Here is a 17,951-nt window from a genome sequence, read left to right as displayed (position 1 = left end):
GCTGGATGGATGAGTTCCTATTAGAATAATTAATTTAATGCTACTGGGGTTTTGGTTGTAGCACTAATTGTGTGTTAGAGAGCTAGAGCAGGGGTGGGCAAACTTTTTGGCCCGAGGGCAACATCTGGGAATAGAAATTGTATGGTGGGCTGTGAATGCTCACAAAATTGGGCGGGAGGGGGTGAGGGCTCTGGTTGGGGGGGCGAGTTCTGGGGTGGGGCCAGAAATGAGGAGTTCAGGGTGCGGGAGGGGGCTCCAGGCTGGGGCGGGGAGTGGGGTGCGGGCTCTGGCTGAGGGTGCGCACTCTGGGGTGGGGCTGGAGATGCGGAGTTTGGGGTGCAGGAGAGTGCTCCGGGCTGGGATCGAGGGGTTTGGAGGGCGGGAGGGGGATCAGGGCTGGGGAAGGGGGTTGGGGCATGGGGAGAGGCTCAGGGATGCAGGCTCCGGGCAGCGCTTACCTTACATGGCTCCCGGAAGCAGTAGCACCGGATGGGGCCATTGGAGTGCGCAGCAGCCGGAGCAGGCCATACCACGGCTTCCGGGAGCCACATAGAGCGGCCCCCTGACTTTGCTCCCCATCTGGAACGCCAGAGCACCGAAGCAGGACAAGCCGCAGATCCCACTCCCCAGTGGGACCTCGAGGGCCAGCTTAAAATGGCCTGTGGGCCGTAGTTTGCCCAAACTGGTCTACAGCTTTGTATTGGGGGGAGGGATAGCTCAGTGGTTTGAGCATTGGCCTGCTAAACCCAGAGTTGTAAGCTCAATCCTTGAGGGGGCCAGTTAGGGATCTGGGGCAAAAGTCTGGCTGGGGGTTGGACTAGATGACCTCCTGAGGTCCCTTCCAACCCTGATATTCTATAGGGGTCTTTTTGTAATCAAAATGAAGTGATTTCTGTATTGCTTCTAAATTAAGAATCATTTTTAGAGTTGCATACAGGTATCAAGGAGGGGAAATGCAGAGGATGGGGCATAAACAAGTCGTCATTTTGCTCTCTATATATCTTCATATCCTACAGACTGGGGCATTGTGATCTCACAGTTGTTTGTTGTGGAGATCTGTCCTCTGTTCTTAGCACCAGCCAGACCCTGACAGAGCTCGGCATAAGGTGGAACAACCTAGGAGATTCAGGAGTGCAGCTGCTGTGTGAAGGATTAAAACATCCAAACTGCAAATTACAGATACTGCAGTAAGTACCAGCTGGTTCCCTTTAGTCAGTGCCTGTTAACATGGTGGTGTTGTGAGTTACACTCTATTTATCAAAACAACAAGGAGTCTGGTGGCACCTTAAAGACTAACAGATTTATTTGGGCATAAGCTTTTGTGGGTAAAAAACCCACTTCTTCAGATGCATGGAGTGAGAATTACAGATACAGGCATTATTATATTGACACATGAAGAGAAGAGAGTTACCTCACAAGTGGAGAACCAGTGTTGACAGGGCCAACACCATCAGGGTGGATGTAGTTCACTCCCAACAACTGATGAGGAGGTGTCAACTCCAGGAGAGGCAAAGTTGCTTCTGTAGTGAGCCAGCCAATCCCAGTCCCTATTCAAGCACAAATTAATGGTGTTAAATTGCAAATGAATTTTAGTTCTGCAGTTTCCTCTAAGTTATACCAGAGGCTGTTTTGGCCCCCACCTGGCCCAGGATCAGGGCAGTAGGAAGGTGGGTTACAGCCAATATCTTCTCCTCGAAGTCTCTCAGCAGGGCATGATGTGAACTTGGTGCAGCCAAGGGCAGAATCCTGTGATTTTTAGCAAACCACAAATGCAGCATATTTTGAAGTTAGAAAATCAATGACTTTACTCACTAAGGCAGTAACAGCCCCACATATGTGCACACTGCCCTGAACTGGAGCTGTCACTCCTGCTCTCCCAAAAGGGCTGGAAAGAAAAGGAAATTGAACACTGCTCTGTTCTCCCAAACTGGCTGTAAACAGTAAATGTGAATAAGCAACATCAACATTAATGTGTTTCCCATAAAGAGGCTGGGACTCCCCCCGATCATCACCCGTCATTTCATAGAATCATAGAAGATTAGGGTTCGAAGAGACCTCAGGAGGTCATTTAGTCCAACCCCCTGCTCAAAGCAGGACCAACCCCAACTAAATCATCCCAGCCAGGGCTTTGTCAAGCCGAGCCTTAAAAACCTCTAAGGAAGGAGACTCCACCACCTCCCTAGGTAACCCATTCCAGTGCTTCACCACCCTCCTAGTGAAATAGTGTTTCCTAATATCCAAGCTAGACCTCCCCCACTACAACTTGAGACTATTGCTCCTTGTTCTGTCATCTGCCACCACTGAGAACAGCCGAGCTCCATCCTCTTTGGAACCCCCCTTCAGGTAGTTGAAGGCTGCTATCAAATCCCCCCTCATTCTTCTCTTCTGCAGACTAAATAACCGCAGGTCCCTCAGCTTCTCCTCATAATCAGGGCTGGCTCCAGGCACCAGCAAACCAAGCAGGTGCCTGGGGCAGCACATTTTCAGGGGCGGCATTCCAGCCAGCCTTTTTTTCTTTTTTTTTTTTGCGCTTGTGGCGGCAAAAGCCTAGAGCGGGCCCTGGCAGCAGCAGCACATCCTGCACAGGGGGCGCCCTGGGGCTGCTGCGGTTCTCGTCGGGGCTGGGCGAAGCGGCCCAAGCCACCCAGGGACTGCGGCAGGGCAGCCAGGAGCAGCAGCAGCAGCGGGGCCATAGTGGGGACCGGTGCCCGGGGCACTGACGTATGGGGCCTGTGTCCCGCTCTCCGGAGCTCTGCTCTCTCTGGGGCTGCCCTGCCCCAGCTCCTCAGCCCTCTGCCAGGCGGCCCCCCGGTTCTGCTGTCCCAGGTCCCGGCCGGTCCTGGAGGCGGGAGCCCCAGCTGGAGGTACCCTGGGCTGAGGCACGGCCTGGGAGCCCCGCTGCTTACACCGACCCTGCCAGCGCCGGACCGACTGGAGGCAAGGGGGAAGCAGGCGGAGTCAGCACTGGTTGGGGGAAGCCCAGGGGTGGGGTGGCAGGGGGTGCGGGTGGGGGGGAGAGCCCAGGGGTTGGGGCAGCAGAGGGCCGGGGGGAGATCCCAGCTCTGGGGTGGCAGAGGGTGAGGGTGCGGGGGGAGAGCCCAGGGCTGGGGTGGGGGGCAGCCAAAACATTTTGTGCTTGGGGCGGCAAAAAACCTAGAGCTGGCCCTGCTCCAGCCCCCTAATCATTTTCGTTGCCCTCCGCTGGACTCTCTCCAGTTTGTCCACATCCTTTCTGTAGTGCAGGGCCCAAAACTAGACGCAATACTCCAGATGTGGCCTCATCAATGCCGAATAGAGGGGAATAATCACTTCCCTCCATCTGCTGGCAATGCTCCTACTAATTTAGCCCAATATGCTGTTAGTCTTCTTGGCAACAAGGCCACACTACTGACTCATATCCAGCTTCTCATCCACTGTAATCCCCAGGTCCTTTTTTGCAGAACTACCGCTTAGCCAGTCGGTCCCCAGCCAGTAGCAGTGCATGGCCAAATCTGCAGTGATACTGCAGCTACTGATAACACAGCCCAGCCAGCAAGTGTGTCACTGAGAGCTGACTGTGGACGGCACCTGGTGCCCTTTCTGGCCCATCTTTCTCATGGCAGACAATTTAGGGCTTGTCTGCGACCCCACTGGCCAGAGCTCAGTCCTGTCATCGCTGGTCTCCTCGGGGTCCCTCTGCATTGTCCTCCTGTCACCCAGCCTTAGCAATTGCCTCTCCCCTCCTGCTTGTAGGCTGCTCCACCCCACATGTCCTGGTGCTGCTGCTCCCAGCCTGCCAGCCACAGCCTGCTTCCCTGATCAGCTGTCACCTTCCCACCTGCCTCCTTGCCCTGGCTCTCAGGATACCACTGCCCGGCTTTTTGTCCTCGCTGCCTGCAGCCTGCTGCTCCCTCTCACCCACACTGGCCATCTCTCTCTCCCGGCCCGATCCCTTCTGTCCACAGGATGTCACATCTCTTTCCTTGTCATTCTGGTTAACACAGCGCCCCCTGCTGGTGAGATGCTAATCAAGGTCCTTCCTCCACCAGAATAAGCTAGGATTTAGTCCTTTCTCTTCCTACCACTCTAGAGGGGGCAGTATCCAATAGGGAGCCAGCAGGCTGCAGGCAGCGAGGATTACAGGATATTGTTAGGATTACCCCACCCATTAGAAATAGACCCTCAATCTACCTTTCCCTTCAACTCATCTGAACAATCGCATATAGAACACATAGTAACTGACACAATACCTGCACATGGTAAAGTATTCCCTCCAGGGCTTGTAGTTTTAAGTCAGGAGGGTGTGTTTCTATGGGGGTCCCACAGGGATCAGTTCTTGGCCCTATGCTTTGTAACATTTTTATCAATGACCTGGCAGACAACATAGTACCACTGATAAAGTTTACGGATGACACAAAAATTGCAAAATGGGAAATAATGTAGAGATTTAGAGCACAAGTCACTGCTACAGAGGGATCTGTCTTGCTTGGGAAATTGGGCGCAAGCGAACAATATGTGCATTTTAGTACAGACCAATAGAAACGTGTACCTCTAGGAACAAAGACTGTAGGCCACACTTACAGGGTTGGGAACCTTATCCTGGGAAGCAGTGACTCTGAAAAAGACCGGGGTGGTGGTACGGTTGATAATCAGCTAAGCATGAGCTCCCAGTGCATTGCTGTGGCCCAAAGCACTAATGGATGTATAAACAGAAGAATCTCAAGTAGGAGTCGAGGTTATTTTACCTCTGTATTTGGCTCTGGTGTGACAGCTGCTGGAATATTGTGTCTAGTTCTAGTGCCCACAGTCCAAGAAGGATGTTGATAAATTAGAGAGGGTCCTGAGAAGAGCCATGAGAATAATGCAAGGATTGGAAAACCTGCCTGATAGTGACAGAGTTCAATCTGCTTAGCTTGGGAAAGAGAAGGATAAGAAGTGACATAATCACAGTGTAGAAGTACCTGTGTGGGGAACAAATATTTGATAATGGGCTCTTCAGTCTGGCAGAGGAAAGTATAAAAGGATCCAATGCTGGAAGTTGAAGCTAGACAAATTCAGCCTGGAAATAAGGTTCAGTGAGGGTAGCTACCCACTGGAACAATTTACCAAGGGTTGTGGTGGATTCTCTGTCACTGGCAATTTTCAAATCAAGTTTCAATATTTTTGTCTAAAAGCTCTGCTCTAGTTCAAACAGGAATTGTTTGGGGGAAGTCCTATACTGCAGGTCAGACCAGATGATCACAGTGGCCCCTTCTGGCCTTGGAATTTATGAATAATCCCAAAGTCTCCTCTCAGAGCATTGTGGTTTATCGGAACATGCCTAGAATGAAGACTGCTGATGCCAGCGAATGGGGCAAAAATAAGCAGTCACAAATCTTTGTATATCTCTGGCTCCTGCAGACTGAGTGGTTGCCATTTCACAGCTGCTTGTTGTGGGGATCTCGCCTCTGCTCTCAGCACCAACCAGACGCTGACAGAGCTGATCCTGGGAGAAAAAACAATGGACAATTCAGGTGTGAAACAGTTGTGTGAAGGACTAAAACACCCAAACTGCAAACTGCAGAAACTGGGGTAAGTTACAAGTAGGCTCCTTTCATGGGTGTTTCTTTCACATGGGGCCAGGTTTTCTAAAGTGCTCAGCATGTCGTAGCTTGTGACTTCTATGGTCGGATTTTCAGACGAGCTCAGCACCCTGGGTAAATGGGTCGTCAGTCCCCTTGAACATCCAGCCCCAGTTGTGGGTGCTGAGTTCCTTGGAAAATCTGGCACATAGTGGTGTGATTTAAGCTCTTTCTCCTGGGGTCACAGTGTTATTGTCCATGCACCCAAGAGCTGGGACCTAGTCTCCTCCCGCAGAGAAAGTAAGAGAGACCCACTGCTGTGATAATAGTAGAGCTGGGTGACATTTTTTGCTCAAATAGTAAATGTGCAGAAAAATGCAGTTTCAGGATGAAAATATTTGCAAATTGAGGTCGCATTTGGTGAATAGTTTTGGAAGAATAAAAAGCTGACTTCTTTTAAACAAAAGATTTGACTTTGTCACTTTGAAACAATGTTTTGTTTAGAAATGTAGCTAATTTGATTAATTGGTTTTTTGAGGGTAAAAAGCACTTAAAAAGAAACTAAACAAAACCACAAAGAGACCCGAATTTTTTTCAGCTCAAATAAATTTTCATTTGGCACCAAAAAAAATTGTTTGTTTAATTTCTTTTAAAAAAAACTGAAAAATGAGATTTTGGTTCAAAATGAACCTTTTCTTTTTTCTTTTTTTTTTTTTCAGTTCAGCCATCAACCTGAAAAATTTATTATTCATGCAGCTCGACTAGCTTAAACATGGGATAATAAATTTGCTGTTTGAGCACTCCAAAGGCAGCGTCGTTTTATGTTAGAATCTGTTATTTTAATCAGGAAGCAGGACTGAGACTAGAAGTCTGGGGTGTTTCATAAATGAATTAAAATAGCCCTCCATTCAAAAGATAATTTACCACCATTTCAACAAATAATTCTGGGACAAAGCCAAACAGACAAACAGAAAAAGAAGAAGGAAAAGAGGGAAAGAATACAAAGTGGACACCTAATTGTTTCTGTTTAATTTCTTTTTCTATCTATGATGGCAACCCCATTCCTTCACTCCTCTCTTCCTCATCTTGGTTGTCTCTCCAGTCAGCAGCTCATACTGATATTGGTAGGATTGGAAGGTCCAGCTGGCTCATTAGGCAACTGACATCTGCTTTTTTCTCCAGAACAATGTCAGGCAGTTTTAAACGATTTTTAAGATCATAAAAGCTACCAGGGTTTCAGCTTAAGCAGCATTTAAATCCAGCACAGCCAGCCAGCTAGGAGTTTTAAATCCACAGCTACAAGAGAATGTTTTGAAATTTCTAGACCACTGACCTGAAGGGGAAAAGGCAAATCTATAAAAGAGAGAGAACTAAAAGAACCAGAAATAAAGGAAGATAAAAGGCCGATGGGAATTTAAAAAAATGGAAGTAATTTCTGTGGAGCGTTGGGATAGCAAATACATTTAAACAACGTCCAGTTTTCCACGCAGTCCTAGACATCCCCCACACAGCCTTTGATTCTGGGATGTTACAACCAAAACACAGGATGAAAGCTTTCAAAATGATTTAGATTTAGAACAATAATTTTATAGATTAATAACAATTCAGAAACAAATAAGTTCCCTGAAGTCTGTTTTCTTGCTTGCTATAAATGTCACATGCTGGCATCTCCCTCCCTCTAAGTGGGCTGAGAGTTCCGCACATCACTCAACAGCAGCCTCTTCAGCAGGCAAGGAGGGGCCTGATCAGACTCCAAAGGGAATCCAGTGCAGATGGTGACTACCGGGGTGGACCAAAAATGTGTGGGATGGGGAAAGAAGATGGGCCCAGATAGTTATGTCTGAACATTCATTGCAATAGTTGTTTGTGTCCATTCTAAAGATGATTTCACTAAAAACAATGGTGTGTGGCTAACTTTGCTACAAAGGGGCTGTGTTCTCGGGCATTATGTCTAACACTTTTTCTCACTTGTTTTCCCCCACAGCTTGAGCAGTGTCAATGTAAATGAAGACACACAGAGAGAGCTAGATGCTGTGAAAAAGAGGAAACCTGATATGATCATACGTATATGGAAGAATTGGTGAGCGAGAGCCATTGCACCGACACCACTCTGGCCTGGCTGTTGGCCTGCTAGCTGGGACAGTGGCTAGGGACAGGACCTGCCTCTTTTAAGGCATCTCTGCCATCACCAAGGACTCCGGATGCACAGTCTCCTGACTGGTGTTAAGAGTGAGAACCTCACACTATGGGGAAAATATGCTCCAGTTTTGTGAGCTTGTTGAACTCACACATTCAGCCTCCACAGGCACAGGGCTGGAAGAGACTGTCAGGGTTGAGAGAACCAGAGGTTTATTATGTGGAGCTGGTTAGGCTGTTAGGTTCATCCAATGATATCTGCCCACATCCTCAAGGTTGTAGACCCATGTTGCTTATTGAAAGAAATATTGTTTGGTATCAATTTTATAAATTGTATTAAAACTAATACGCCAACAAACTGTATCACCAAAGCGAAGCTACTAATTGTACTATGAAACTAAATGAAGCCTAGAGCAATGCAACTACCCAATCAAAATCAAACCCTGATTAAATTAGTCTCAATGTTGGATCAAAATTATGTCACCAAGTTAGTTACCTCATCAGATTAAGAAGAACTGATTATTTGTTGTATTAATCCTAAAAAGGGATCTAAGAAGGTGACTGTTTTGGTTATGAATCCCAACTAAAAAATTTTACCCAGTCAATCAAATCTATAACTTGGTGCTGGATCACTATCTTAATACTGTAAGCAGTTTATTATCTAATGTCTAAACCACAAGCTCAGAGATATTACAAAGCTTCCTCCTGACATTTCAGTGTGTGGTGGTGAACACTTTCCTCCCCTCAACCAGAGCTATTACAGTGCAGGCTTAAAAAAAACAAAACACTGATAGGCAGAAGTTTGTCATCACTTATTTAGCAATTTACAGTTGACAGCTTTGTTTCTCAGGCCTCAAACACACACAGACAGAACATACTTCAGCAAATATCTTCGAGACTATTTTAGGGCTACTTCTATCTGGGGAACTTTCTTTAAGGCACTTTCCTGGTGTGGATTCTACTGGCGCTCATATGCACACGCTGCACGCATGTACAAAACCAGGCTTTCACACCATCAGATTAGAGAATAAAAAGGGCTGGGACATCTCCAAGTTAACAAAACCAAGACAAAAATAGAAAAAAGGGGAAAAGGAGACATTTAAGATGATGGGGGTGGGGGGTGGGATGGTGAACACTTCAGTGCTCGCAGTTGTCTGGTTTCTCATCACTTAGGGTATGTCTTCACTACCCGCCGAATCGGCAGGTAGTAATCGATCTATCGGGGATCGATATATCGCGTCTCGTTAAGACGCGATATATCAATCCCCGAACGTGCTCCCCGTCAACTCTGGAACTCCACCGGAGTGAGCGACGGTAGCACAGTCGACGGAGGAGCTGCGGCCGTCGATCCCGTGCCATGTGGACCCCCAGGTAATTCGATCTAAGATACTTCGACTTCAGCTACGCTATTTGCATAGCTGAAGTTGCGTATCTTAGATCGATCTCTCCCCCTGAGTGTAGACCAGCCCTTAGAAGCTGGAACTGTTGTCAAGGAGCCTGATGGTGATGTTGGTGACACATCACTTCTCCTAGAGAGATATTACTGGGTGCAGGGAGACTGGTGAAAAGCTGGCATAGCCAGTTTGTTGATGTCTGGACCTCCTCTCCCCAAGGTGAGGGATCCCAGATGTTCTGCAATAGCCATCTTCCCTCAGGTGGCTTGTTGACCTGAAAGGTGAGACTTCTTAGCCGTACCCTGGGTTCTTAAGTTTGCAAATTTTACTAATGCTACCTCGCAGCACCTCCCAAGACGCACCAGTAGGAGATGAACAGACCGAGTCCTTGGGGCACAGGACTAGCTGCAAAGGCAGGCGGGGATTTCTGAGTAAAACTGCCTCCTGTTTATTCCCACTGTGCTCAGGAATCAGAACTTTGTGCACGTTCTTTGTAAATAAACAAGATTGTGCCAAAGCAATTCCTGACTCTATAATCAACTTCTCGTCCTAATAGAAACAGCCCAGCAAGGCCCCGAATATTGGTTAAGTGCTTAGGCCTAAAGGCAATAATAAAAAGGGATGAGAATCCCTTAACCTCATTTCATGTACAGTTGTAGGTATCCGTTGCTGTATGCAGACCCATTTGTTCCCTTAATAATCAGCGCCACGCATGTGCCATTTAGTCACAAAAGTTAACCTGGCAGAAAGGAGCTACTATATCTGGGCTAAGGAGTGACTGGTGATGAAGGCAGCCTTTGCTGAGTGGTGCCACCTCTTGGAAGGAACTTACTGACTCCATGAACTTGGAATATTGCCACACAGCCCCAAAACTTAAATCAGCATCAGATCTGCTGGTCACTATTCTTTGCCCGATTCGAGTTCATTGTGACTTACTGTCCGGGTGCTAGAAATGGAAAGGTGGACATCTTGTCCCACAAGGATGAATATGTTGAATCACACACAGAGCCTCTTTTGACAGTCCTTAAGCCAGCCAATTTTCTCAATGGAACTGTGGACAAGAGTCTAATGTCCATCATTCAGTCCCTGCTCCTCATGACACAGTCGCTACCCAGATCCGCCAAGCCTTGGACAATGTGCAGATATTCAGTCCATGATGTTTCCAATTGCAGCATGGTTTCCTCTATCATGAAGAGCACATTTATGTCCCGATGCTCTGTCTCGACTCAAAATTCTGAAACTTGGCCATGATACGCCGCTCGCTGATCGCTTTGCCAAACTAAAAGATGGAGCTTGGTTTCAGAACTTCGGGTGGCTGGTTATGTGCTCCTTTATTAAGAAATGCATTAGCTCTTCCAACCTTTTGCTCCTGAACTAAGAACCCAGGCGTGAAGCCAGTTGGCCTCCTCCAGCCACTGCCCACCCCATTCCAACCCTGGTTCACCAGGTCTCTGGGCTTGACTGTGGGTCTGCCTCGTTCTCACTGTTGCATGGTGGTGCTAGTGGCAGTTGATCTTTGACCAAGATGGCACATTTTGTATCTTTGGCTTGATCAGTTTATAGGTACCTACATGGGAAACAGAAGTTTGATAACAGAGGTGTCTTCAATCTAGCAGACAAAAGTGTAAGAGGATCCAATGGTGGGAAGTTGAGGCTAGATAAATTCACACTGGAAGTAAGGCACACAGTTTTAATGGGGGGAGAGGGTAATTAACCATTGGAATAATTGACCAAGGGTTGCGCTGGATTCTCCATCACTTTTAAAATCAGGAGTGGATATTTTTCTGAAAGACTTGCTCTAGATCAAGCACAACTATTGGACTCAAAGCAGGAATTAATTCGGGGACGTTGTGTTGCCTTCTGCATGATGTAAGACTAGATGATCACAACAGCCCTTTCTGCCTTAAGTCTGTGAACTGCGAAACCAGATATTGGGGAAAGCCAGGGCCCTGGGGGGCGGGGGTCTAAGGGTGGGGCAGTTTCTTTTCCAGGGAAATGGGAGACAGGGCTAGGGGCAGGGAGCCATGGGCCTAGGGTGCTTATTGGGAAGGATGGGACTTCCCCTGAACACACAGAAGCCCTGTCCTTGCCCTGGTCTCTACCTATGAAGGATTGGGCCTGCGACTGTGCTTTCCCTCCCTTGTGTAGCTTGTGGGCTGGCTCAGTGGAGGCTACTGTTTGAGGTGCTGGGATATGTGCACAGAATGACAGGGTATGATGTGGAGGGGTGATGTGTGAACTGAATGAGTGGTAGAAAATGAATGGGTGCATGGAGCATGCTACTCCCCTTGGTCTGCACCAGCACAGAACCCACATTTTAGCATGTGAAGATCTCGCCTCCTCCCTCCTAATAAGCACTGGCTGTGATCTGAGGGGGCCTCACTTTAGCAGCTGATCAACTGCTCAGATGTTTTGACACATTTTGCTCTCTCCCCCATCTCCTTTCTGCACCAGTCCTCATTGGTTGTCACATGCTGCCTGCAATCAAACACGGTCTGTGGGGATGATCCTCTATATTGCACAAAGCAAAGAGATTGGCATTGCTATGGACTATGTGCCAGGCAATAATCATGTACAGAAAAGGCAGGGAGGGAGGGGAGCATGAAAAGGGACACAGGTCTCAGCAGGGGCACAGGGAGAAGGACAGCCGTGGAGCAGGGCACACTCTCTACCCTTTGCAAAATGCAGCTTGGGTCTCCCATCTTCAGATGCCACCAGATGCTCTGTGGCGGCAGCTTGGAAGAGGCACCCTCACCCTTCCAGATTGCATAGAATAGGAGCAGGCTGAAGCAGCCGCCCCCTCCACCCCCCATGGTGAACTGAGGAAGACCCCAGAGTTACAATGCCCCCTCACTCTCCTCACTAATATCCCTTCTTGCTCTGGTGCTTAATTCTCAGTTTTAAGATCAAGGGCATTTAAAGTACTATGTGCTGACTTTTCCGCCCTGTAAGCATATTTCAGCCAATTTCTGTTGCAGCAAAACTCCAGCTGGTTCTTCAGGTTCACCGGCAGTGCAAATCTGGTTGGTCCACCTTCATAGATTACCAAATCCCTCCATTCAGCAGTATGTGATCCACTAAGCCTTGCAGAACGATTAATTAGTAACCTTTTCAGTTCACTGACTCACTTGCCTGGTGCAGGGGGCAAAATATTGGGCTATGGGTGCCATCGATGACCCTGCACAATTCGGAAACCCCATTCTCTGAAAACCAACTAGTAGTGCTGGAACTTTTCTTATGGCAACCACCTGTGGGTAAATCAGTGTTCATTGCCTCACAAACCTGCACAACCACAACCCTGACAGTGGATGGGTCAACCCCAAAGTGGTTTACAATGGACCTATAGCTGTCTGGTATAGCCAGCATCCACAGGGCAATAGCCACCCACTTCTGACCTGGTGCAGCTTCCCTGAATCAAGTGTTCTGGTGCTGGAGAGTTAGTGCAAGATCATCACAGTGCACCATGAAGGTTGACTGCCTCATTTGACACAAAACTTGGCTCCTACCACACTGTGCTGGTTCTCCTTCACCAGATGTGACAGTCACTAGAAGGGCATACCATGACAATACGGGCATTCACATAGCTATACCATGTGAGCAGAATTGACTTGTCAGTGCCCCACAGGGTCAGCCATCTTCGATTCCATCCAGCAGCTTGCTGAGCACCCACTTCACTGCATAATCATTTATCCCTCAGTAAGGAACGGGAGACGAACCAGATCATCATCCAACTGCTCCATGTCGTCTTCCCAGTTCTGTAGGGAGTAACAATCAGAGCGTGACATGATCAAGATATACCATAGGCAAGCGTGTGAAGGTGGAGGACAGTACCAATACCGCACAGCAAAGCGGTTCTTGTAGTGTCTCCCTGTGACACCCCTGAAGTGGCAGGGCTACTGTTGTGTACTTACAGTGACAGTGTGGCCACAGAGCTATGCATGTACACAGTGTTATACCTGTTTCCATCAACGCATAGGTGGGTTCTTGGGCCTGGTCTACACTATGACTTTAATTTGGATTTAGCAGCGTTAAATCGAATTAACCCTGCACCCGTCCACACAACGAAGCCATTTATTTTGAAATAAAGGGCTCTTAAAATCGATTTCTGTACTCCACCCCGACGAGCGGAGTAGCGCCAAAATCAATATTGTCATTTCGAATTAGGGTTAGTGTGGCCGCAATTCGATGGTATTGGTATTGCACCATTGTGACCACTCTGGACAGCAATCTGAACTCGGATGCACTGGCCAGGTAGACAGGCGGGGATAATCTCATCAGCTACACCTGAGGATTCTGCGGACGGGGAAGAGGAGGAGGAGGAGGAGGAGGAGGAGGAGAATGAGCTTGCGGAGAGCACCCAGCACTCCGTTCTCCCCAACAGTCAGGATCTTTTTCTCAGCCTGACTGAAGTACACTCCCAAACCTCCCAAGCCAGTATCCAAGACCATGACCCCATGGAAGGGACCTCAGGTGAGTTTACCTTTTAAAATATAAAACTTGTTTGCCCTGAGGACTTGGGATGCATTCGCGGCCAGTACAGCTACTGGAAAAGTCTGTTAACGTGTCTGGGGATGGAGCGGAAATCCTCCAGGGACATCTCCATGAAACTCTCCTGGAGGTACTCCAAAAGCCTTGCCACAAGGTTTCTGGGCAGTGCAGCCTTATTCCGTCCTCCATGGTAGGCCACTTGACCATGCCATGCTTGCAGCAAGTAATCTGGTATCATTGCATGACAAAGCCTGGCAGCGTATAGCCCCGGTGTTTGCTGGCATTCAAGCAACATCTGTTCTTTATCTCACTGTGTAATCCTCAGGAGAGTGATATCGCTCATGGTAACCTGGTTGAAATACGGAAATTTAATTAAGGGGACAGAGGTGGCCGTTCCTACTGGGCTGTTTGCCTGTGGCTGAAAAGAAATCCTTCCCTGCAGTTAGCCAAGCATGGGGGGGGGGGGAAATTGGCCCTGAGCTTTTCGCGTTTGGCTAGCAGGGATCTTCCCTGTTACCAGCCACGCGGTGGGGGGAGGGTTAAAGCGATCATCCCAGAGAATTGGAAGGGGGGGTAGTTTGTTTTCTGCTGCTGAAGGTTAACAGGAAAACCGCAGCAGTCAACAGGCTTTGCTTGGTATGTGGGAAAGGAGGGCGCAGAAGCCGAAAGACAATGGCTTACCATGGCCGCATGCAAGCTGAATTCTGTTGCCCGGACCTGCGTCTGTGATCTCTAACACCAAAGCCACGGGCACTCAATATTAAGATGGAAATTGCGACCTTGTACTGAAATCACATGTGCTATGTAATGTGAATAGTGTTGTTCACCATGAAAGAGTATAAGCATTGTTCTGTAAAATGTATCTGTAGTGAGTCGGTGTGGCTCCCCTCCTGCCCAGAAGAGGGAGCCCACGTGCAGGCACCAGAGTGGGTGGAGCCACCGCCGCCTGTCCCCGCCCCCCGGAAGTCAAGGGGCGGGACAGGAAGTATAAAGGCCGGCCGCCAGAGCTCAGTCGGCGGCCAGCCACCCCAGGGAGCAGACATGCGGCCGGGAGCTCCTGGCTAGGAGACCGCCGAAGACCGAGGCCTGGACCCTAGCTGGCCTGAGCTACCCCGGGCACGCTACGAAGAGGAGCCGCTGGAGCCCGTCCGCTCCCGTCACTGGGAGAATCCCTGGGAACCCCAACCCACCAACCCTGAGGGTGAGACTGCACCCGAACCCTTCCGCCCCTGCTGCTACCCAGCGGAGCCGCCCGAGGACTGTTGGCCTGACTTCCCGGCAGAGCTACCGGACCTGCCACCGAGCCCTGGCCGAGAGGAGCCCATGCAGATGGACTGGCCCGAGCCCGGCGCGACAAACGAGGTAGGCTTTGAGGGGGATCATGGAAGTAGCCCGGGGGTAGCCGACCCCGGTCCGGCTGCAACCGAGTGTGAGCCAATGTCAGTGTGTTGCGGTTTGGATACCCCACTGACCAGCAGCGGCAGTAACCGCTGCTAGGGCCCCGGGCTGGAACGCAGTGGAGTGGGTGGGCCTGCGTTCCCCCCTGCCACCCCCGCTCACGGGTGGCAGGCTTCCCCCTCTCCCAATGCTCGGCTACAGAAAGCCTAAGCGTGCCATACCTGAACTATTTGCTCGCTCAGCCCCTGCAACAAGGGTCTGAGCTAAACTGTGTTTGCCCCGCCCTGATCCAGGGCCTGGGCCCCTGAACTGTTTATTCGCTCAGCCCCTGCAACAAGGGCCTAAGCTTAACTGCGTTTGCCCCGCCCTGATCCAGGGCCTGGGCTCTGAACTATTTGCTTGCTCAGCCCCTGCAAAAAGGGCCTGAGCTTAACTGTGTTTGCCCTGCCCTGATCCAGGGCCTGGGCTCTGAACTATTTACTCGCTCAGTCCCCTGCAACCGAGGGCCTGAGCCCTGAGCTAACTGTCGGCTTTGCTCCACCCTGCACCAGAGAGCCGGAGCTTTGGGACTAACTGACTGCTTGTTCCCCCAGTAGTGAGTCGGTGTGGCTCCCCTCCTGCCCGGAAGGGTTGAGCCCCGGCTAGGACCGATTACAGTATCATTTTAAAAACTTCTATCCTTTTTTTCAACCCTCCCTCCAGCAGCTGCAAATTTTTCAAGCCTCCCTCCTCCGTCCCAAAGGCTATCTCAGATAAGGCGGCAGAGAAAGAGGACGCGAGACGAGATGTTCACGGAAATAATGGAATGCACCCGCAATGAAAGAGCTCATTTGAATGAGTGGAAGGACACGGTATCTAAATTTAGGAATGATGCCAGTAAACGTGAGGTCATGAGGGACGCTCGAGATGAGAGGTGGCAGGCTGCAACACTGGGGCTGCTGCGTGATCAAACGGACATGCTCTGGCGTCTGGTGGAGCTTCAGGAACGGCAGCAGGATAGCAGACTGCCGCTGCAGCCACTGTATAACCTCCCTCCCTCCTCTCCATGTTCCATATCCTCCTCACCCAGACGTGTAAGAACGCGCGGGGGGAGGCTCCATGCACCCTCCCACTCTACCCCAGTGGACAGCCCAACCAAAAGGCTGTCATTATATTGAATTTTTTCAGTGGCCTTTTACTTCCCTCCTATCCTCCTCCCAAACCTCACCCAGATTACCTTGTCAGTTCTCTCCCTATGTTTATAAGCCATTAATAAAGAATACATGATTTTTAAATGATAGTGACTTTATTTCCTTTGAAAGCAAGCTGGGGGAAGGGAGAGGGTGGGTTCCTTACAGAGAATGAGTCAATAAAGGGGGCAGGTTTTCATGAAGGAGAAACAAACAGAAATTTCACACTGTAGCCTGGCCAGTAATGAAACTGGTTTTCAAAGCTTCTCTGATGCACAGCGCTTCCTGGTGTGCTCTTCTAATCGCCCTGGTGTCTGGCTGCGCATAATCAGCAGCCAGGCGATTTGCCTCAGCCTCCCACCCCGCCATAAAGGTCTTCCCCTTACTTTCACAGAGATTGTGGAGCACACAGCAAGCAGAAATAACAATGGGGATATTGGTTTGGCTGAGGTCTGAGCGAGTCAATACCGATCACCAGCGACCTTTTAAATGGCCAAATGCACATTCTACCACCATTCTGCACTTGCTCAGCCTGTAGTTGAACAGCTCCTGACTCCTGTCCAGGCTGCCTGTGTATGGCTTCATGAGCCATGGCATTAAGGGGTAGGCTGGGTCCCCAAGAATAACTATTGGCATTTCAACATCCCCAAAGGTTATTTTCTGGTCCGGGCTGCAGCCGTTTAAACAGATTAGTGTTCCTGAAGACGCGAGCGTTATGAACCCTTCCCAGCCAACCCACATTGATGTTGGTGAAAAATCCCTTGTGATCCACAAGTGCTTGCAGCACCATTGAAAAGTACCCCTTGCAGTTTATGTACTGGGTACCCTGGTGCTCCGGTGCCAAGATAGGGATATGGGTTCCATCTATCGCCCCACCACAGTTAGGGAATCCCATTGCAGCAAAGCCATCCACTATGACCTGCACATTTCTCAGAGTCACTAACTTTCGTAGCAGCACCTCAGTGATTGCTTTGGCTACTTGCATCACAGCAGCCCCCACAGTAGATTTGCCCACTCCAAATTGATTCCCGACTGACCGGTAGCTGTCTGGCGTTGCAAGCTTCCACAGGACTATCGCCACTCACTTCTCAACTGTGAGGGCTGCTCTCATCTTGGTATTCTGGCACTTCAGGGCAGGGGAAAGCAAGTCACAAAGTTCCAAGAAAGTGCCCTTACGCATGCGAAATTTTCGCAGCCACTGGGAATCCTCCCACACCTGCAACACTATGTAGTCCCACCAGTCTGTGCTTGTTTCCCAGGCCCAGAATTGGCGTTCCACGGCATGAACCTGCCCCATTAACAGCATGATCTCCAAAGCACCGGGTCCCGCGGTTTGATAGAATTCCATGTCCATATCCTCATCACTCTCGCCGCCACGCTGCCGTAGCCTACTCCTCGCCGCCTGGTTTTGCAGGTTCTGGTTCAGCATAAACTGCACAATAACGCGCGAGGTATTTACAATGTTCATGACTGCTGTCTTGAGCTGAACATGCTCCATGCTTGCCGTGGTATGGCGTCTGCACTGTTCACCCAGGAAAAAGGCGCGAAACAGTTGTCTGCCGTTGCTTCCCTGGAGAGGGGGGAGGATATACCCAGAACCACCCGCGACAATGTTTTTGGCCCCATCAGGCATTGGGATCTCAACCCAGAATTCCAATGGGTGGAGGAGACTGCGGGAACTATGGGATAGCTATGGGATCGCTACCCACAGTGCAATGCTCCAGAAATCGACGCTAGCCCCGGTACATGGACGCACATCACCGAATTAATGTGCTTAGTGTGGCCGCATACATTTGACTTTATACAATCTATTTCCAAAATTCGAA

General features: G+C 49.5%; 1 protein-coding gene across 1 annotated transcript in view; it reads left to right on the top strand.

The window, feature by feature from the left end:
- LOC117877411 (NACHT, LRR and PYD domains-containing protein 3-like) overlaps positions 1–8,910 on the top strand; it is a 45,998-nt gene extending 37,088 nt beyond the window's left edge. Inside the window, exons 11-13 of the mRNA XM_034770525.1 lie at positions 1,017–1,187; positions 5,380–5,550; positions 7,525–8,910. Of these exons, the coding sequence (XP_034626416.1) occupies positions 1,017–1,187; positions 5,380–5,550; positions 7,525–7,624 (442 nt within the window). The 3' untranslated portion in view covers positions 7,625–8,910. The remainder of the gene's footprint in view (positions 1–1,016; positions 1,188–5,379; positions 5,551–7,524) is intronic.
- Positions 8,911–17,951: the final 9,041 nt, after the last annotated feature.

Source organism: Trachemys scripta, chromosome 4, assembly GCF_013100865.1.
Source record: "Trachemys scripta elegans isolate TJP31775 chromosome 4, CAS_Tse_1.0, whole genome shotgun sequence".
Taxonomy (NCBI): Eukaryota; Metazoa; Chordata; order Testudines; family Emydidae; genus Trachemys; species Trachemys scripta.
The sequence above is the reverse complement of the archived record's forward strand: the minus strand, read 5'-3'. Positions and strand labels throughout refer to the sequence as shown.